The sequence below is a fragment of the Heterocephalus glaber genome, unplaced genomic scaffold (genome assembly GCF_053883595.1).
Source record: "Heterocephalus glaber isolate CG9 unplaced genomic scaffold, H.glaber_assembly_v1.0 deba00000594, whole genome shotgun sequence".
In the NCBI taxonomy this organism is placed as follows: Eukaryota; Metazoa; Chordata; class Mammalia; order Rodentia; family Bathyergidae; genus Heterocephalus; species Heterocephalus glaber.
Genome location: NW_028258151.1, coordinates 33,074,499 through 33,095,243, shown reverse-complemented (window position 1 = coordinate 33,095,243; position 20,745 = coordinate 33,074,499). Strand labels below are relative to the sequence as shown.

Genomic DNA, 20,745 nt, shown 5'->3' with positions numbered 1-20,745 from the left:
AGGTACAAGGAGCCACAGGAAGGTGCGACAGCGTCCATGGCAGCGGCAGGGGACCTGCTTCCCTGGCTGCCCCCGTGGAGACAGACAAGCTGCGCCATGCCGGACATGCCTTCTGGCCAAGCTTCTGCCCGCCCCAGGCCCTGACCGCCCTGAGATGTCAGGCAGTGGCCAGTACCGGGCAGGCACAGGGTCAGGAGTGGGAGCCGAGGCTCCAAGAGAAAGCTGCACTCGCCGTCTGAGCTGGGCTTCTCACGCTCGCCCCACTGGCTCCAGGTGGCCAAGTCGGAGCCAGGCCAACTGCTGTGGAGGGGAGAGGGCCGGGCCTGTGGCCGAAGCCTCCCATCCTTGGCGCCAGCCTGGGGAGGAGCCAGCGCTTCTGCAGGTCCCAGGCCCCGGCGACTTCTCAGGTGCCACAGGGCTCCTTCTGCACCCGGTCCCCCAGGGTCCCCAGGCCCTGCCGCCTCCAAGGTGCCTCCACCCTGGTGTGGCGCCCCGTGTCTCCAGGAAGCCACCTGGGCCTGCACCGAGATTGAACAAGTGGGAAGGGCCACCCATTGTCCCCATCAGCTTGGCCCTGTGACCTTCGGCTTAGTTGAGCAAGCGGTCCCGGGCACGGGCTCTGCAGCAGGCCGTGTGCCAGGGGCTGCACGCTCAGGAAGGCAGAAGGCACAGTGGAGATGCTCCACTGGGGCCCTGGTGACAGTGCCTGGCTCGGGAGGGTGGGAGGAGAGGGCCGTGAGACAGCTGCAACTCCTAGCGGTTTTGTGGTTTTGTTACTGTTTGCTCAGGGACCCAGCCCAGGCTTCGCCTGCGACACTGCCCAGTCACACCCCAGCCCATGTTTGTTTTTTCGAACTGAGCTACATTCCAAGTCCTTCATTTTTTATTTTGAGACAGGGCCTAAGTCCCTAAGTTCCCCCGCTGGAGCTCAGACTTGTGATTCTCCTGCCTCAGCCTCCCAGAGCATTGGGAGTACAGGCCTGCTCCACCACACCCGGCCACGTACATCAGACTTTTGATGGGCAGCCTGGATAGAGGCCGCCTTGCACAGCGGTGGCACTGGGGTGTGGAACAGCGTGAAGGAAGCGCTGCTGTGGAGGGGCAGGGATGGGGGCTGTGGGCAGGAGCAGATGGCTCGAGGCCACAGGAGGCCGGGCCGAATGGTAGGGGCACTGGCCAGGGACCTGGTGCTGCCCTGGGGTTGACAGTGGGGAGGGGCCCCGTGGAGAATGGGGTGGCAGAGGAGAGGACAGAGCTGAGACGCCCAGCCGGAGACCGACCTGGAACCCAGGAGAGGCCAAACAAGGCAGTGTTGTGAGGGGGCCCAGATAGTCTTGGGGACTGCTGTGTGTGGGGGAAGACAGCGGCCCCCAGGAGGCGAGGTGTAGAGGGTCTTCGGAGTTAGGCTGGGTATGGAATTCAGGGTGCTCCCTCCTGCTGATCCCAAAGCTGAGGCAGTTGGAGGGGGGCGATCCTCGGTCTCACGTGGGGGACACGTGGGACCAGGCGCTGGAGTTGGGACTGAGGGGGCCTCCCCTTGGGCCCTGGGGACCCGGTGGTCTCCAGCAACAGTGTTTCCAAAGCTGCAGCCCATGGCCTCAGCCCTGGGTTCTGATGCCACAGATGTGGAGTGGGGCTGGGTTGACAGCCTATCTGGTGCAGAAGCGAGCTGGGTTTGTGTCGTGTTAGTGAGCGGGTCAGAATGTGATGGCACATGCCATAACCCCAGCTACTGAGGCTGAGGCAGAAGGATTGCAAGTTCAAGGCCAGCCTGGGCACCAGTCTCAAAAAGGGTGTAGCTCAGTGGGACCCCACAGTGAAGCTGCCTGGCCCTCCTGCTGCTCATGCTCCAGAGAGCAGGCCCAAAGCTTCACCCTTCCTGGAAACCCCCCAGCTGAGGGGTGCTGGAGACCCTGGATCGGGCTGTTGAAGCTGCAGAGAGCAACGTGCTGAAGGCCCTTAGCTCAACTCAAGGAGCCTACAGCTACCTCACCCTGCGGGGAACCCACACTGCCATCCCGCAGCTGCCAGGACCTTCCTGGGCCCGAGGTGCTGCAGGAAGGTGGGAGAGTGTGGGGAAGGCAGGGGCTCTGGCTGGGGGCGGCCAGTCCCTTCTGTTGAGTGGCCTCCTGCATGTGTGCCCTTCCCTCAGGAAAGGGAACAGAGGTCGGATCGAGGCAAGGTTGGGACTTGAACCGAGATGTGCCCTTCGCCCTGGCACTGACTCCAGGACAAGGTTTGCTTTGGCGCCTCCTGGCCCAGTCTAAAACAGCACCTACCTCCACGCCTCCATTAGCCCTGGAATGATGCCCTTTGTGAGGTGGCCCAGGGGAATGATGCCCTTTGTGAGGCAGCAGCAGATTCCAAGGCTCTGTGGAGAGGGCCGAGCGGAACCTGAGCAGGGCCTGTGGAGAAGATGGTGTCTGCCACGTTGGGAGCCCTGAACCCCAGGGCCTGGCTCAGCCTCCTCCTCTTGTACCTCATCCTGGCAGTGAGAGTCCTGCAGCCCCAGCCCCTGAGGTGCCGCCCCTGCCCTCCTGGGACAAGAGTGGCCTTGTGGTTCTAGGGTTCGGGGTGTGCCAAGTCCCCCGTCCTAGGCCAGCCCCACTCAGGGAGGTGGCAGTGGCCTCTGGGGCCAGGCTGAGCACCCCAACCTCCCACAGGCCTGTTCTTGAGGAACTTCCAGCCTTCCTGGAGCTGTCACAGCCACCCTCTGACCTGATGGACGGTAGGTTCCTTCTGTCCGCACCCCTGCCCCCCACAGTGGAAGTGTCCCCACAGGGCCCAGGGCCAGTCCTGCATTTCCATCTCGGGCAGCCTCCCTTTGAGTCCTGTCCCAAACCACCCCCTCTCCCCGATGTAGATTACGGGATCCGACCCAGGCACCCGAGACCCAGGCAACTCCAGGCCCAGCAGCGCAAGCAGGATGGGCCGGACACAGCTGAGTATTACTATGGTGCCCACCAGTGACTGACGAGAACCGTCATAAAACTGTGGTCAGCAGAGGCTCAGGCTTTCCTGGGGAACCGAGGTAGCACGGAGGGGGCCGCATAGACACAGGCACTGTGCTCCAGACAGGAGATGGCACTTTAATAGTCGTGGCCAGGGTGACAGGACCATGGTCAGAGGCTGCCTCTCCCTGCCGGGGCCAGCGTGCCAGGCCTGCGGGTGGGAGCCATGGCAAGAGCAGAGAACAGCAACTTCACCTTTGCCCACTGCCATTTCCTTCCTGGAAAGTCCTTGGGAGGTGGCCAGGCTCGGCCTGAGCTCAGAGCTCTTGGTAGGGGCTGGGCCGGGGACAGTGGGCACTTGCAGGTGGCATGGGCTTTGTCGAGGCAGGAGCCAGGGCTCCGGCAGGGGAAGTAAGGCCCGCGACAGGGCTGGGCCCGTGTCCCCAGGATGGACATCCTTTGAGGCCTTCCGTCCCCGGGCAGCCCGCTGTCCTCCATAGGTGGATCTGATCCATATGTTACACTTTTGTTACCATATCCCATGCCTGTGTCTCCCGCCACCCCTGTCCCCCACCCTGCACCAGCGGACCCCACTTCCATCCTCCAGTGGTGGTAGTATCCCTCCCGAGCAGTGCTGTGACCTGTCCACAGCTTGCTGTCCTGCATGGGCTGGGGGCCGGGGGTGCAGAGGTGGCTGCTACTCCAGGTAGATGTCCTCCGTGGGGCAGGTGTACTCCACAAACTGCTTGTAGAACTGCTGGAATGCGCGCCTGCAAGGCAGGGTGCCAGTAAGCAGGTCCCCAGGGCCCTGGGAATGCTGGACCCTGTCTCCTAAGGATTGCATCCCCCTGAGGGAGGTAGCAGGTAAAGGACAGACCAGCAGCCAACAAGCTTGGATATCCCTCCTCTGATCACCCCACTCGCTGGCCACCACACTGGGTCTGGAGCCCCATGAGTTTCCAGGGGTACGGGGAGGCTGGGGGGTGGCCAGGACCTTGGGCTGGCTCCTTGGGGACACAGGCAGGACGCACGTACCCCACGGATTCTGCCAGGGCTTTGGTGGAGTCTTCAGACACAAAGACGTGGCAGGCAAACCGGTGGTCGGCAGGGTGCTTGGTGATAAACCCAAAGTACCTGTGGGAGGACAGGTGTCTGTGGGGGACAGGGCGGGGAGCCACCCCCACCCCCCCAAGCTCCAGACCTCGCCTGAGGCGCCCCTCTGTCCTCAGCTTACTTGTTGTTCTTTGGATGGTATCCACAGAAAGAGATGTTTTTTAGCTGGAAAAAGTGGCTACATTTATTCCCCTACAGGAGGGAGAAGAGAAGTAAGGGTGGTCACCAGCCACAGGGGACAGGGACGCACACCCTGCCCCGGGCTGGAGGGGGAGAGGCAAGGGCAGCCACCTTGGCCTCCTGGGAGTCGTCAGCCTTGACGCCTATCTTCAGCCCTCTCACACTGATCTCCAGGACACAGCTGGAGGGCGGGTTAAAGTGCACGGTGAGTCGGCGGGTGGTGGCAATCTGCAAGGGATCGGGCATGTCAGGCACTGTCCCTCCTGTCCCAGGCCCAGGCCCTAGGGCTTTTACCACCTCTAGATCCCTGCATCCTTCTCCCCAAGGGCCACAGGACAGGCAGGGCGCAGGACCCGGTACCTTTTGCATAGCGGCACAGAGGACGTCATTGCCCTTGTGATAGGGAACCTGGACCGAGCCCAGGAACTTCACCCGGAACTGATCCACCCAGTCAATGTTTTTGGCCAGGGCTAAAAAATAAGCAAGAGGTGAGGGGCTGGCACAGCTGACAGGAGGAGGCCCAGCCCCCAGCAAAGGACACCGGGTGAGGAGCGCAGGTGACACTGCTCCCACGGGCCACCACCACCCCTAGAGGCCCCAACTTTTCTCCTTGGGAAACAGACTTGAATTCACCTCCATCAGCCCCTCCCTGGCTGGGCCAGATGTGGGGCGCAGGTTCACCTGCCAGCAGGGCAGGGGAGCCAGGGCGGGGGCTGGTGGTGTCAGGAGGGGAAGGACACTACCTGCCACGTGCTCAGGCTCCTTGGTGACCTCGATGGCATAGTAGGCAGGAAAGACCCCACGGGCACCAGTGCGCATGTTGTAGGCCTCGTACCAATAGTCCTCGGCCTGCAGCTCCACCAGGAGGGGGTCGTCCACCTCTAGCTCAAGTTCATCTTCATGTCGAGGCACAAACCTGTCCCCAACAAGGGCACGTGAGGAGTTCCTCACCAGGACCTCTCCAGCCGGACCCCTCTGGAACCGGGGAGCTGCAGTGGCATCATTAGTTCAATACACATTGGGATTTTTTTGTTTGTTTGTTTGCTTTGTTTTGAAAGAGTCTCATTATGTAGTTCACGCTGCCCTTGAACTCACTATGCGACAGGGTGGCCTTGAACTCACGGCCATCCTCCTGCCTCAGCCTCCTGAGTGCTGGGATTACATGTGCGCACCACCAGGCATGCAAAGCGTCAAGTGTGCCCATCACAGTGCTGGCTCTTGGAAGGCCAGTGTCAGACATCTGCCACCCGGCAGTCCACTGGCCAAGGGAGGGAGTGAGCAGAGGCCCTGATAAACTGAGGTCACAGGAAGTGAGCACTAAGCCAGAATCAGAGGAGGGTGTGGGTTTTGGGTGGGGACAGACGTCCTTTGTAGGCAGGGCACTTTGTCACAGTCTTGGTGCCCTCAGGACGGTCCAGCAGTCCCGGCCCCTGCTCTGAGTTTAGAGGGTGCCCACAGCAGGGGCAGCAATGGCAGCGGCAAGGAGGGCGGCCCTACCTGAATATGGCCCGGTGGGTTTGTTCCCGCTCCTCCCCGTTGATGACACAGGAGAACAGCCCGAAAGACTCGGCACCTGCAGTGAGGGGTGAGGCTGCAGGAGGGTGGCCTGGCTCAGCCAAGGCCGAGGCCGGGTGCACGTAACCCCGGCAGCAGGTGGGGCTCCAGGACGCCCCCAACCCGCCGGACCCCACCGCGCCCTGGACGACTCACTGGAGGAGCGCGAGCGGCCACTCATGAAGACGTTCAGGAACTTCCTGGAGAAGTGGACATCGGGCTCGTCGGGCGTAGAGTCCTCTGAGAGGCAGGCGGGGGGCCGGGGCCGGGGCGCCTCCTCGTACTCCTCCCCAATGGCCGACTCATAGGGCGATGAGGCGGACGCGCAGTTGTCGTAGACAGTGGCCGAGTCGCTCTCGTCGCTGTAGTCTCCAAAGCACGGCCGCAGGCTCACAAGCTCCAGCTGCGCGTGCTCATCCACCACCAGCGTGTACTTGACCGAGTCGTAGGACAGTGCGCTGGTGTCTGAGCTCAGCGAGGCCCGTGGGGGTGGCGGCTCCCCCAGGCTCCCTCGCCACCCTCCACCTGGTGGCTCGGCCCGCTCCGGGGATGACAGGCAGTCGAAGCCCTCGTCCTCCTCACTGATGGAGGGGTGAGGCCGGCCTGCTGCAGAGGGGTAGGCGGCAGGGTCCGGGTCGGAGCTGACTGACATCCGGCTCTCTGCAGGCGGCAGGAAGGCCGAGGCAGGCTCTGTGGTGTCCGGGGGCCTCTGCACTGGCGTCAGGTAGATCTCCTCTGTGGCCTCCAGCCGCACATCGGCCTGGTAGTGGATTCGGTCCCGATGGGAGTGGCCCAAACCACCAGGGGTGGCAGCAGGGGGGCCACCCAGAGGTGCCATCTGGGTGGCAGCGCTGCGACGACAAGGGCTGTCGGTGGAAGTGCCGCAGTCCTTGGTGGGGGCGGGGCTGCCCTGGGGTGGCAGCTCATCACTCAGGCAGATGTGTTCATGGGGCGGCGTCTGCTCCCCTGGAGGGCAGGCAGGTCAGGGTGAAGCAGGTGTCCCCAACAAGTCTGCCAGTCACCTCCCTGTCGCCCTCAGCATGTTGACCCAGAGGCCAAGCAATGCCTCCCTGGCAACAGGCCCTGGACCGGGACCAGGCAACTCGCTCACAGCACAGCTGCCCTTCAGCCCTAGCTGGGCTGGTGCCAGGAATGGGTGCTGGGTGCAGGTGGGTACCGGAGCTCTGCTGGACAAGTGGGGGCCACAGCCTCAGCTCTGAGTACCAGGGCCCGAGCAGGGCAGGCTGAGGTCCAGCCCGGGGAGGTGAGGGGTCTTGGCTTACCTGTCTTGAGGGGTGAGGATGATCGAGACACCCGATCCTGCCAACTGTGCTTTTTGCCAAGAGAATTATTATTCAGTGTGTCCTGTGCAGGGGACAAAAGGCCCTTGTGAAGATGCGGCCAGCAGTGCCCAGCACAGGGAGGCCCTGCCCTGCCCCCATCGGGCCATCCCTAGGCCTGGGCCTCACCCACCCACTTCCACTCGCCAAGGCCTCACTCCCAACCCTCCGGGAACAGGTGCGAGGGTGGCAGGTGACAGACTCCCTCCTGGCTCGGAGCAGCTGGCCAGCCCTCAGAGGGTGCACTTATGAGCCTCAGAAAGGGTGGCAGTGGCCAGTGTGTGTGGTGAGGGGGTAGTAGGAGTCCTCATCAGCGTTTACATGTAAGATGCTCAAATCCAGCCCAGGGGAGGACAGGGGGACTCCCTCCCCTGAAGCTCAGGAAGCTGTGGCCCAGAAAGGGCCAGTGACACTGGCAGAGGCTGAAAAAAGCCTAAAGAAGTCTCCCTAGCAGCTGGCCCGGGAGAGGGCTTAGCATGAATCCAAGTGATGACCTCATACCACGCCCCACCCCCAGTCACACACGATGGGGAACGACAGGTAGTCTTCGGCAGCCCCCTTCCTATCCCACATCCTCAGTCCCCCGGGACCTCTCCAAGGTCCTCACATACAAGGCTCCCTCAGCTGGGAACACCCTGGCAAGCCCTCACACTTTGGCCGGGCTGCCAAAAGCCACGCCAGGAATCTGGGAGAGGGACCAACCCTTTCCTGCAGCCCGCGCAGTCACCAGCCACCCCACCTCCCTGGAAGCCTCGTACCTCTCCAGACTGGGCCTGGAAGACAAAGGGCCACAGCCGGCCCGGCCCTCGCCATGCTATTCAATGCTGCTTGGCACCCAGCCACCGGCCAGGGGCCCTAGGTCCCCAACTCGGCCAAGCAGCTCCATCCCCCTCCTCACTTCTGCCTTCTGGAATTCCCAGCTGCCCAGCTATCAAGCTGACTGCTGCCCTACCGTCCCACCTCCCCTAGGCTTCCCCTTGCTCCAGCCCTCACCTGGAGCCCTATCACCAGAAGGAAACCCTGTCCTAGCCAAAGACCCCAAACTCCTTCAGAACCCTCAAAGCCCTGTTCTCTGGACCCCTGACTTCTCTCCTTGCTCATTCCTTCCCTGTTCCTGGCAGCCCCTTCACTCCTCGCACCCCTTCCTGGGGCTCTAGACCCAGCCAGCCTGACTCAACCCCCGGAGACTCCTCTCCAGAGCTGAAGCCAGTGTAGTGCGCTTCATTGCAGCCCCCATCCCGCGCCCGGCTTGGGGCCCCGCCCCGCCCCCGCCGCACCTGAGACCGCGGCACCTGCGGGAAGAGGTTGAGCGTGGTGGGCCGCTTGGGCCGGTACGTGTCGCCGCTGCCTGGGCCCTGGCTCTGGCTGCGGGGGCCGGGCTCCTGGCCAGACTCAGCCTTGGGCGGTCCCGCTCCTGGGCGCCGTGCTGCACGCTCCTCGTCCTCCTCCTCGTCATCCTCGGCGCCGAGAGTGTCCCCCGCTGCGTCGATCAGGTCCATCTGCAGCATCTCGGCCTGCAGCCGGCTCACCACACTGCCGCCGCCCGCAGACAGCAGCCCGGAGCGCGGGGGCTGCGCGGCACGGACGAGCGGCGTCAGGGGGCGGGGCCGCGCCGGTAGGGGCGGGGGCAGAAGCCCCCAAGCACCGCCCACCTCCGGGCGAGTCCATTCCCATCCAGCGTGAGGGGGCGATGAGAGGGAACCGCGCAGGGGCCATGGGGAGAGGACAGCCCTCTCTGCCCGTCCCCAGCGAGGAGGCCGAGACCGCCCCCCTCCCTAGTCGGCGCCTTGGACGGCCCACAGCGCCTGTCCCCACCCACGGGCCCCCCTCCTCACTCCTTGCACTCTCCCGTTCCCTTGGCAACGGCCAGTGACCTCACCCGGGTGGTAAGCCGAGCCCAGAGTGAAATCACCGCTGTTGCCATGGGGACGTAGGGGTCGCCAAGGCGTTCGGGCCCCGCAAGGGATGGGGGTGGGGGTTACGATTAGTGTTTGAAGGAGAGCGTGAGGAAAATAGAGAAAAGTGAGTCTCAGCCAGGAGAGGAAGACCGTGGGAGGGACGCAGTGCAGACGGGAAGGTTGACAACGACCGGAAGAGGGATGCGGGGTGGGGGTGGGGGGCGGCAAGCGAGTGGCACCTGGAACTCAGGACGTGGCATCCTCTCCTTCCCGTCTCCTCTCCTCGGCCCACGGAGACCTTCCCTCAGCTAACCCTGCCTTGGGTCCCAAGCCCAGTGCTGGTTCCAGCTCTACCACGAAGTCCCTGGCACCTTGGACAGATCCTCCTACCCTTCCCTCCCTCCCCGCCGCCGGTTGATTTGGTACATTACTTCTGCTTCCCACCGTCCTAGAGGGGTGAGGACACTGCCCTGGCTGTGTGAATGTCCCCCACAGCTTGCCTAAGGCCCCATGGAGGCACATCCCTAGCTAGCACTACCTCAGGGCCCTCTTGGGGCTTTGCTTGCATATTGGGGGACATGGGGTGCCAGAGTTCAGAACAGGTGTATGACCTCAGAGAAGCCATGCTAGAGCCCTGAAACCAGAATAAGTAGCCTACACCTCCATACCTCCCTGGTGTGGCCAGAGGGTGGAAGATTGGGGTACAGGAATGTTATTGTCAACCCTTGGTTTTCTCTTGCTGGGCAGAGCTTCCAGAAGCTCTGGGTGTACCAAAGGGTCAACACAGAGCCAGCACCCCCTCCCCAACTCCCACTGCAGCTCTCCCAACACCATACCTGGCTATCCACCCTCCCACTAAACCCTAGCCCCTGGATTTACCTTCCCTCTCCTGGCTTCCCTGCCTCCTGTTCTGAAAAGATGCAGTGGGGATCCCCATCTGACCTAGACTCCCCAGCTGCTGAGGACCTCCTGGCAGCATTCAGATCTTCCGGAACTGGAGGGAGCAAAGCTAAGGGGCCCAAGGCAGCAGCAGAACCAGCCAACCTCTCACTGGGGTCAGAGAGGGCTGGGGAGGCTTCGTGGGGCTGGTGGCTTGGCACAGTGGTGCTGGCCCTTGTGGGAGTTACTTGGCTCTTTCTGCCTGCCCCAAAGCACTGCAGATTCCACCACACCCCACCCTGTGCAGCCTTCGGCCCTGGGCCAAGGCTGCTCTGTCCTTATCTCTGGGCCTCCCTGCCACTGTCCTAGACCTCAAGACCTCCTGCCCTCTCTGCTTGTGGGTTACTTAAGGAGCTGCTTTCTGCCTTAGCCCTGGCAAAGAAATAAATACAATTTTAAAAAATAAACTCTGGCCACAAAAAAAATAAAAATAAATTCTGATTGAGCACCCAAGAGATGCCAAGCATCACACTGGATGTTTCCCACCTGTCACTTCACCCCCTGAAGGTGCCATGCTGATCTGAAAGCTAATTTAATGACAGGGGGGCACCCTCACTCCTGCCCCTAACCATCCTGCCACCCCATGCAGGGACTCCCAGAAGCCAGCGCTTACCCGCAGGGACAGGGTATCTTTGCACTGCAGGCTGATGCCACACTCATCAGTGATCTCTGAGAGGTCTTCATCCTCAAACTCTTCCAAGCTGATGTCATGGGTGAGCCTGGTGGGGACAGAAAGCCAGAGCCTTACCCCTGGGGCACTGCTAAGCCCACTGGCGCTGCCCTGTCACTTCTCCCAAGGGGCAGCCTCCAGAAGACAGGGTTCTGTCCCTCTGCACCAATGACAGGGAAAGAATTCGGCTTGTGCCCAGAGGCAGTCCTCCCAGAGTGAAGCCCCAGGTCCTCCAGCTTCTCCCGGGGTGGAGTTGTCCCATCCTGCTGCCAACCTGGAGGCAGTGCCTGGAAGGCCCGACCGCTCAGATCCTTTGCTCTGCCAGAGAAATTCGGCCCAGGCTCCAGGCGGGTGCTGAGGCCAGTTTGCCCATGGAGGATGCAAAGTTGAGACTCCAAGGCATGCCTGGACTTGGGGGGCCCAGTGCAGTTCACAGTGACAAGACCCAAAGTGCTGCCAGAGGACTCAGCAGCCTTGGAGGGCTGCCCCATCCCCCCCATCCCACCTGCAAGCCCTGGGCCCGAGTGAGAGGACATCTACTGCCAATGTGGGAATTTCCAGCCCATTCCAGGAGAACGGTGTCTCCTTTCATGTTCTTGGTTTCATCCCTTCAACCCCAATGTCTTCTTGTCCAGGGATAGGACCAGGAGCAGGAGGCTGCACAGATGGGGTCAGGAAGGCCCACCTTGGAGTGCAGGCCCGGGCTGGCCACTGCTGTCCCTGCACCGCTCCCCCTAACCCTGACCCTCACGTTGAGGAAGTTGGGGAGAACATCCGAGCCTTTTCCCAAAGACAACCAGGGAATGGAGACAGAGCAAAGGAAGCCCATCCTCCAAGGTCACCCAGGAGAGGCAGAGCCCTGGGCCCAGGAGGGCCACACCCCTGCCTCTCACCTCAGTCACACCAAAGAGGGACCTGGGTTCACAGAACCCCAACTCCTCCCGCAGCCCCAGCCAGCCCCCAGCCCCTACCAGTGCTCCCACCGGTCCTCCAACCAGCTGTCATTGTCTGGGCTCGAATCCATCTTCAGCGCCAGCTGCATGGAGAGCCCGGCCTGGCCTGGGGGCTGTGGGGCCCCAGGGCTGGCCTCTCATGCCCAGTGGGGTGGGGGGGCCAGGGCTCAAGCAAGGCAGGGCTGTGGCCTCCGGCCTCCACAGCCTGGGCCTGCCTGTCTGTGTCCTGCCTGCTGCAGATGCCTGGGGAGCTCATTAAAAATGGATGGGCTGGAGAGGAGGCAGCAGCTGCCCACCGCCCGGGTCCCAGTGCTGCCGTCCAGCCCTCAGCTGCAGGGTGCTTCCTCCTGCCGCTGCTACATGGCCGCCGCTGATGTCGCCACCTCCCCCTGGGGATCAGGTTACTGCAATCAATGCCACTGGCTCCACCTGCCCTTCCAATGCCCCCATTGCGGGCTGCTGTGACCCCCCTCCCTGGCCCAGGCTTGCAAGCAGATGGCAGAAATCTGGGCTGTTTCCCCCCAAAGCCAGCCCCCCTCCATCAGCTTTAAAGGGCCAGTGCCACACTCAGGGTGGCAGGTAGAAGATGGAAGGTGGGCTTGCAAAATTCCCCGAGAATGGATATGCCACCACACAGCCACCTCGCTCAGCCCTTCGGCATCGGGGAGACTTCTGTGGGCCTAGGGCAAGCAGAGATGGTGCCGACTGCCTGGGTTGGGTCCGAGCAGCCTCCCCCCTGGCAGGGCTCCGTCCATCCTGCAGGACCCGGGAAGGAAGGGCCAATGGGTGCAGGAGGTGCCAGGGCAAGGCCAAGCCAGTGCCTGGATTCCTTGGAGCAGGGCAGGGAATGCGCTGGGTGGTAATGAGCTTCCTGTCTCCTGGAGTGCTTTTCACAGAGATTCCCAGCATGGAAAGGGGCTCTTTAGGCCTCTGACCGCCTGCAGCCTAAGAAAAGGCCAGGGTCCCCCAAAGGTGGCAGGAGGGTGTAGTCACCAAGGTGTGGGGGAACAGCCCTCAGGGTGGCCAGGACAGGTGCCATCTTGGCTCTGGGACAAGAACTCAGGGCCGGCGCTAAGTAAGCGTGGCCTAGCAGGTCACTGGGATACCAGTGGCACCCGAAGAGCCCCTGGGATGCAGCCAGCATCAAGGAGCTGCAGGACCCCTGAGCATCTGACCTAGAGGGGTCCTCAGAAGCCCTCTGCTCTGGCCGGGACCCCAGCACATGTCCTATATCCTCACACAGAGCCCTGCAACAGCTCCTGCCTCCAACCTCCCAGACTTAGCCCCTCGGCTGCCTGCCTCAGTCCCCCATGCTGCACCCTCCCACCCCACCCTACTGTTAGGCAAATAGTCACAGACACCGTCATCCCTTCCGCCCCCACTCAAAGCCCTCCAAGGTTCTCGGCTAAGGGCAGGCAGATTCCTGAGCTTGCCATTCAAGGCCCCAGCTCCATATATATTTACTTATTTACTGGTCTGTGTCCTCCAGGGTGGATGCTATGTCTCCCCAGGACCTAACCCAGGGTGTGGAGGCCGCATAAGGTAGGCTTTCAAACAGTGCACACCATGTGCCGTGAAGCCCATTCCTCCAGGAAGCCCTCCTGGCCTTCCCATTTGCCTGGTGACAGATGCCACCTGCCTGGCTATAAAGCAGCATGGTGCAGCCAGCGGGACCAGGCCTTCTCCCACTCCGGATGCGCTGGGGCAGAGCTGGGGAGGGCACCCTGCAGGCACCAGGTGCTCATCATATGCCCACCTGATGTAGGTGAAAGGACATTCTCAGCATCCACCCTCTTCTCAGCCTGAAGGGTGGAGCAGGGCCCACTGGGGCTGTCCTGAACGTGGACGGAAGTGTCTCGGCCATCCCACTGCCTGGGACCACAGGACTGGGTGGGGCAGGGCGGCTGAGTCACCTTCAGGGAGGAACAAGGGGATGGGGCCAAGAGGGCAGGATGGTCGGACAGTCTGCCCTTGACCCCTGGGTCCCCTGCCTCTAACCCAGGACTGGTCCCAAGGGACACTCCAGCTTGGGGCCACACCACACATGGGCTTAAACTCCTAGGTGTCACTACTCTTCCTGTTCGGGGTGCTTCTCCTAAGCAGAGGCCGACTGCAGAATTTATCAGGCTTGGACATGGAGCCTGAGAGCAAAGCCTGAGTTGTTTACAAGCCACTGCCCTGCCCTGGACACCAACCTCGACACCACAGGACTTTACCCTTTATCCTCACCAGACCTGGGAGAGGGTTCTGTTCCACAGATGAGGAGCAGGAGGGCGGGGATACGAGCTGCCTTAGGCCTCAGTTTCCCATTTTAAATGAGGCTGCTGTCTCCTGCCCTGCCCCCTCAGGAAGCTGGGGGTTCACCTCAAGGATCTCAGGGGAACGACTGGTCAAGGAGGCCCCTTTCGAGTCACCCCTCGCCTGAGACCCCGCCCCTTCCTTCCTCCTCCTGCTCTCTGGCCCTGGCTGGGAGGTGCAGGGTGCAGGGAGGCCCCAGGCTCCTCCAGGCCCATGGAGGCCCAGGGTGGGGAAGGAAGGAGGAGGAAGGAAAAGATGGAGGGGGAGAGGGAAGGAGGGAGCAGGAGGTTCCCTCCTGACCTTGCCTAGTCCGCCTCCTTCCTGGAAACCTGAGCCACGCACAACCTCCCAGGGCCGCTGCCTCTCCTGGGGCCTGGAGACCTGGCAGCCTCCCTTCAGAGCAGCCACTGATGGATCCATCGGCCCTGCTGTCCGTTCCAGCTACACGACCGTCCCTATGAACATTTGGTGACTCTGCTGAGTGTGGTCTCTGGAGTCCTCCCTGGCCTTTCCGATCTATCTGCACCTCCCAGGCACTAACCTCACCCCTCCTATGTGGGGGCTCCACCACGGCCCCACTCCTTGCATCTCTCGAGCTGGGCTCTCCTCAAAAGAGGGGCTGAGCAGCAGCTGTATGAGCCAGGGCCAGCAGAGGGACCTTGTTCCCTGCCATAGAGTCCTGCGCACCTCTCTTGTGACAGAGGGCTCCTGTGGTCCAGAGGCCCCATCCGTCCCTGTGACACCTGTGGCTGGCCCTCTGCTCCCCTATAGGTGGCTCTCCACCAGGCCACCAGACCCGAACCAACTTCTGATGTGACTCCAGTCTGGTCCCTCCTCCCCAGCTCCGCCCCAGAATAGCTGCCCCAGGACCTCAGGGAAAGGGCCAGAAGTCCTCCCTGTGGTCTGAAGGCTCTTAGGGCCTTGGGCCCCTCCTCCTGTATTGATTCTCTCACTCCCCATCCTGCTCTCCAGGCTCCTGCCCTGCCGGCCACAATGTCTCCTCCGACCTCTGGGACAGGCTGGTCCGCCCCACTCTGGGCTCTCCAGCCCTCTTGGCAGATGTGGGGTGACTAATCTATCAAGTGCGTCATGTGACCAATGCTGGTGTCCCTCAGGGGCAGTGAGGCCATCAGGACAGGGTCAAGCCCTTCTCCAGCAGCACTCGGGGCGCCCATAGGTCGTCATAAGTGCTTGCATGAATGGGCACGAGTGTGCCTGGTCTTTCCAGCCCTTTGCCTTGGAAATCTCGAAGTCAGTCCCCACCTGGGCTCAGCTCCAAGCCTGGGGCCAGGTGTGTGGGCCCCTAGGAAGGTGGCACTGCAAGAAAGGTGGGGTGGGGTGAGCCAGGCTCTTTCATCCCCACCCGCTCTGCAGGGACCCTGGGCCAGGCTGGGTTTGTTCCTAGGTGTGGAATTTCCTTCCCAGCCAAGGCCACACTGGCGTCATCTCCAGGGAAAACTGAATGGGACCCAGGAATCTCTGCCACCTGCCCCTCTGTAAATTTCCTGAGGACAGCTGCTGGTAACGGCACTCACAGATTTTTAATTTTATTTATTTATTTATTTGGTGGTACCATGGATTGAACCCAGGGCCTTCCCACTGAGCTACATCCACAGCCCTTATATTTTGTTTTGAGACAGAGTCTCATTAAGTCCCTGAGTTGCCCAGGCTGGGCTCAAACTTTCAATCCCCCTGCCTCAGCCTCCTAGAGTGCTGGGATTAGAGGTGTGCACCGCCACACCTGGCTTCCTACAGATTTTTTAATGGAGCAGGGCCAGGGCACAAAGATGGCATCCCAGAATGGGTGAGACCCCCAAGGAGGGGTGGCAATGGTGACCTAATCTGTGGGAAGCTTTGGGCCCCCAGCTAGAGGTTGCAGCCCGTTCCCAGGAATCCAGAGACCAACGTGAGGGCCCTGTGGTCAAGTTGGACTGCTGCCCGGCTACTTCTGGCTGTGGCAGGCGATCAGCCCCACTGCCCACCTGGGGCTCATCAGGGCCAGGCCAGGGCCACAGTGCCCATTCTGCCTCCCCACCACCACTCAAGCATGGCTGGCTGAACATCAGAAGCTGGTGTCCCTCAGCCAGGCCATCTCCACTCCCTCTGTCCAGGCTCCCTGGGCAGTGAGGTCCCTCAAGTGACAGGAGCCATCTCTCACTACATGGACACTCTCAGCCCAATCCTCCCCCTGGAGCTCCAGACCCCAACCACCCACCTGCTTGATTCCTCCAACGGGGTCCCCAGTGGCCGCCACCCTGACATTCAGCAGGTGACCCTCCTGCCTGCCATCCTTCTTGTCTCCCACTGGACACCCTGGCCCCGGGGCCCAGCCATCCTGGAGTGCTCTCCTCTGCCCCTCAGGCCAGATCCCTCCCCAGGGGCTACTCTGTCCCTCAGATCACCCACCCTCACTTCCTGTCCAGCAGTCCATCCGTCTGTCCTTTCCACCTGCAGCCTGGCCAGTAATCTTCCTAGAGTACCCATCTGGGCTGTCACTCTCTGCTTGACCCCTTGCTGGCCCCAAATGCTTGTCAGTGAAGAGGCCACCGTGTCCTAGCTTGGCCTACAAGTCCCTGCGCGACTTCCTCTCCACCCCCGCCACACAGGGCGTCACCCTGCCCGCCCTCCTGTTCTGCCGCCTGGTCCTGCTTCTGCTGCGCCCTCCTCTACCTCCTGGCGATTCCTGCTCACCCACCTTTGTCTGGTGGCCTTGGACCTGCACGACTGTCACACTCAGCCTGTCTGGTGAGGCGCTGTCCACCTGTGCCCTCTCTACACTGTCCCAGTGTAACGGACAACCTGGCCGCTGCGTATCTTCCTGGTGGCCCCAGTGGAGCCAACCCAGGAGCCCTGGTGAGGGACAGAAACTGCCCGGGGCTTGGCCTGGGCTCTGGCCACCCTGCTACAACCTGTCGTGTGTTCCCCTCCGGTTTCCATTAAGAGGTCGGTTGGATGAACAGACTACTTTCTTTTTTTCTTTTTATTATTTTGTTTGTTTCTGTTTTGCAGTGCCAGGATCCTGGAACCCAGTCCTCACACTTGGGAAGAACTGCTCCACCACTGAGGTGCACCCCAGCCCTGCTGCGCTGAGGCCTAAGGTCTCCCTCAACCAGGACCCTCCTTTCACACCCCCAGGGCAGGGTGCTCACTTTACTTCCCATAAACAACCCTTTGTCCTGCTGGCCCTCCCACAAGGCACCGATGTGTCCTGTCCCTCCTCCATCCCACGCATCCAGTGCCAGTGCAGCCATTGTGTACATTTCTTTATATTTATTTATTTATTTAATTTATTTTTTTGAGACAGGGTCTTGCTATGTAGCTCAGGCTGGCCTCCAAGTCACAGTGATCTTCCTGCCTTAGCCTCCCAAGTGCTGGGATCACAAGCCTGTGCTACCATGCCCAACTATCATTGAGTACATTTCTAAATTCTCTTTTCTAGAGTTTTCTTTATAATGAACATGTATCCTTTTAAGTTTAAATTTCCTTTTATTTTTTTGTAAGTTACATACACATGCTCATTATAAAATAAGAAGTCAAATAATACAGAGTATGTAAAATAAGAAGTTTACAAATCCCTCGCCCCAGGCCACACCCAGGGGTAACCACCAGTGACTGGATGGAACATTTTTACAATCAGAAAAAAAATGGGTACTTAGTTCTTTAAAGCCACTGCCAGAACAGGCATTCCCACCCTTCAGGGTCCACACCATGCTTGCTCCCTTCACAGCAGCTTCTCCCATTCTCCAGGCCTCTCTTTCTCTCGGGGCAGCTCTGAAATCAGACTGTCTGTGTTTACATCCCAGCTCTGCCGTTTACCTAACCTCTCTATACCTCAGTTTCCGCATCTGAAAAATGTGGATAATAATAATGTTCTGTTTATATATGGGTACGAGTGATACAGAAAACTTTAAAATTTAAAAAAAAATTATTTGATTTTATTTGTGGTACTGGGGAACAAACCCAGGATCTTCACACTGAGCTACATTCCCTAGGCTTTTAAAAAATATTGTAAGTTTTGAGACAGGGTTTTGCTAAGTGGTTAAGTTGCCTGGGATTGGCTGGACTTGAAATCCTCCTGCCTCAGCTTCCCAATGCTGGGATCACAGGTCCACGCCTTCACATCCACCTGACAAAACTTTTAGAATTTAGAATCACCACTGTCACTCTGTACTCTCTGAGAGAGTAGAATTTTATCCTTGATTATACAGTAAGCCAGCATGGCATTACCAAGCACTACTCTGTGCTGAGCAGCGGCGCTACCGGTCACCTCCCGGTCGCCTCCCGAGAGCTGAGCGTGGTCCTGGAGGCGGGGATACAGCTACGCATGCGCACATGCCCAGTCCTGGAAATAGCACTGTCAGCTCATCTGAGTGTCCGGACCACCCTGAGTGGGGGGCAAAGCTGGCTTGTTAAAGAAGAAACAAAGGCTCAGAGAGGGTAAGTGCCCCACCAAAGAATCACAGGCAGCATAGTCACCCAGGCTGAAGTGGAGCTGGGCTGGGGGTTTCAAGAGGCGGAAGGGAGAAAGGGCAGCTGGTGTGGGCAGAGCAGGCGCTTGGGCCCGAGACACTGAGCCTCATTATTCCCACGCTGGCCTGGTCTCCACAGACAGGCCACGGCGTCCTGGAGGGCCGGCCAGCGTCCCATCCCACTGCCCAGGGCTGGCCACACACTCCCAGGCTGCAGGCCACCTCCGCAGCTGCTCAGGGAAACCTGTGTGCCAACTCCTGGCAGAAGGCAGGGGGAAGCAGGTGGGCACAGAGGCAGGGCAGAGGTCAGAGGGGATTGAGCACTCCCAGACCCAGCCTTGGACTTCCCAGGGGTCTCAGGCAAGCTCCCCACCTCCCTTAACCTCCACTCCAGCCTCATCTCTTCCAGGGCAGATTTGTACCGAAGGGTGGCTGTGGGGGTGGGGCTGGTGAGCCAGCTCTGAGAACTGCTGTCCCAGCCCTCATGGGGGGTGGCACTTGTCGGACAGTGGCTATTTCCTTTCCAAGCAAGAATCAATATTAATTAGCCCACTTAACAGGTGGGACCACCCAGTGCAGTGAGGAAGTGGCCAAGCTAGGATTTGAACCTAGGCCTTTCCAGGTCAGCCCCATGTTCTTCCACTTTGGAGGCCTCCAGGCAGGCAGGCGGCGTGCACCCTTCCAGGGAGAGCCCGGGAATATCACAAGGCTGCCACCCACTGCCCCCTCACTCTGGTTCTCCCCGCTGGGCTCAGGTACTCTGGGGAGGCCTCTGGGCCTGATGATGCCATTAGATATCGCCCAGGGTCCCTGCCCACCTGAGTGCCTGGGAGCCAGAGAACACTTGGTCAGAGGAGGGGCTGATGCCAGAGCCCAGCTGGGGCCTGGCTGGGGCAGGCGCCCCAGGAGAGGGGAAGGCGCCAGCTCCTGAGATGGGGAAACAATGGGGCTTGTCACCGTGTCCTTCTCCTGGGCTGTGAGAACGTAACACCCTCCTCACCAGTGTGTGTGTGTGGTAGTTAGGGGGCGGGGGTATTAATCTCCCCTCCCCCCAGCATCACCCCTCACATTGCTCAGATCCTCCTGACCTCACACCAGGTTGGGGTGGGGAGAAGGGGTCCTGAGTACTTACCCCCCACATCCCTGGCTACTCCTACCAGACTCCCCTTCCCAGCCTGGCTAGCATCCCCTGGTAGGGCTGAGCCTTCCGAACCTGCCCTGCACACCTGGCCAGGTGGGCACTGCCCGAGACCACAGAGGATCCTGCTGGTGCCAGTCTCGCTGTTCAGCCCACCTGCAGAGGGGCCCACGACCCCCCCCTTCCAGCACCGGGGTTGTCTGTTACTACGCGAATCTAGGCCCATCTCTAGTCAGGCCCACTGCAGGTGGCCCCCAGCCCCTGCCGCAGCGCCGGGGAGGGGGACGACCTGCGAACCCCCACCCCCGCTCAGCGCCCCCCAGGCCGTGCAAAGGCGGAGCCGCTGCAGCAGGAACACGCGGCGGCTCGGTCTGGACCTGAGGCGGGGGTTCTCGGAGCACCCTGTCCTAGGAAGGGAACTGTCGCCACGCCGCTGCCCCGAGGTTCTGGGGGTGGGGAGAGCAGCCCGGGCAGCCCGGCCGGGCCAAGGCGGAGCGCGCGGCCGGGGACGCTCACCTGAAATTGGGAGGCGACGCGATGTGCAGCCCCAGGAACGGGGAGGCGGCGGGCGGGGACGCGGCCCCCCCGCCCAGGCCGCCGCTCTCTCGCTCCGCCATTCCCGGGCGCAGCCCTGGCCATCCGGGCGGAGCGGCGCGCGGAGGCGGCGGCGGCGAGGGAGGCGGGGGCGCGGGAGGAGGCCGCCGCCGCCGCCGCGGGCTCGGCTCCGGCTGGGCACCTGCGCAGGGCGGGGCGCGGCTCGGCTCCGGACGGCACGCGGCTCCCGGCCCGCGAGAGCGCCCCAGGCGCGCCCCCGCCCCGCGGCCACGCCCCCGCCGTCTGGCCCCGCCCAGGGCCGCTCTCCGAGGTGCTGAAGGCCCAGCCGCGCGGCCCTGGGTTTGCCCGGCCCCGCCCCAAATGTGACCTGGATTCTCCCCCAGCCCGCAAAGCCCCAGGCGCTGGTGTAGCTAATGGAAGACCCTGGCCTCTAAGTGCATCTTTGCTCCGCCACAGCAGACAAGGTGGGCGGGAAAGGAGGGTCACAGAGGAAGGGAGAGAAAGGACAGAGGATGCTGGGTGGACTCCACAGGCTGACAGGTGCGTGAGTTCGCTGCCCGGCTCCGTAGGTGCATAGGAGTCGGGCCCTGCATTGGTGACGTCACTGCTCTAAGGCTCGGTTTTCTCATCTGTGAAATGAGGACACGATCCCTGTCAGTTGTGGCGAGGATGGGACGTGAGAGAAAT

At 61.4% G+C, this 20,745-nt stretch overlaps 2 protein-coding genes across 3 annotated transcripts; one reads left to right on the top strand and one right to left on the bottom strand.

The window, feature by feature from the left end:
- Window positions 1-73: 73 nt before the first annotated feature.
- On the top strand, window positions 74-5,282 carry Frey1 (Frey regulator of sperm-oocyte fusion 1). The gene is made up of 3 exons (XM_004851963.4): window positions 74-2,520; window positions 2,664-2,728; window positions 2,864-5,282. Exons 1-3 carry the CDS (start codon window positions 2,417-2,419, stop codon window positions 2,968-2,970), a joined length of 276 nt encoding a protein of 91 aa, XP_004852020.1. The 5' UTR covers window positions 74-2,416; the 3' UTR covers window positions 2,971-5,282.
- Window positions 3,070-20,152, bottom strand: Mapk8ip1 (mitogen-activated protein kinase 8 interacting protein 1). 2 transcript variants are annotated; one of them, XM_004851960.4, is made up of 12 exons: window positions 20,020-20,152; window positions 10,589-10,694; window positions 8,416-8,709; window positions 7,082-7,163; window positions 5,955-6,764; window positions 5,742-5,817; window positions 4,988-5,160; window positions 4,605-4,714; window positions 4,356-4,472; window positions 4,186-4,256; window positions 3,987-4,085; window positions 3,070-3,721 (listed from the first exon to the last, which is right to left on the bottom strand). In XM_004851960.4, the coding sequence occupies exons 1-12, from the start codon at window positions 20,118-20,120 to the stop codon at window positions 3,649-3,651; spliced, it is 2,112 nt and encodes a 703-aa protein (XP_004852017.1). In that variant the 5' UTR covers window positions 20,121-20,152; the 3' UTR covers window positions 3,070-3,648. The 2 variants fall into 2 exon arrangements, with proteins under 2 accessions (XP_004852017.1, XP_004852018.1); XM_004851961.4 differs by lacking the exon at window positions 20,020-20,152 and adding an exon at window positions 11,617-12,069.
- Window positions 20,153-20,745: the final 593 nt, after the last annotated feature.

Coding starts and splice junctions, on each gene's coding strand:
- Frey1 (XM_004851963.4), top strand. CDS start 2,417: ATGGTGTCTGCCACGTTGGGAGCCCTGAACCCCAGGGCCTGGCTCAGC. Junction 2,521..2,663: donor CTGCAGCCCCAGCCCCTGAG/GTGCCGCCCCTG, acceptor AACCTCCCACAG/GCCTGTTCTTGAGGAACTTC. Junction 2,729..2,863: donor ACCCTCTGACCTGATGGACG/GTAGGTTCCTTC, acceptor TCCCCGATGTAG/ATTACGGGATCCGACCCAGG.
- Mapk8ip1 (XM_004851960.4), bottom strand. CDS start 20,120: ATGGCGGAGCGAGAGAGCGGCGGCCTGGGCGGGGGGGCCGCGTCCCCG. Junction 10,695..20,019: donor GCGTCGCCTCCCAATTTCAG/GTGAGCGTCCCC, acceptor TGTCCCCACCAG/GCTCACCCATGACATCAGCT. Junction 5,818..5,954: donor TGGCCGCTCGCGCTCCTCCA/GTGAGTCGTCCA, acceptor CCCTCACTGCAG/GTGCCGAGTCTTTCGGGCTG.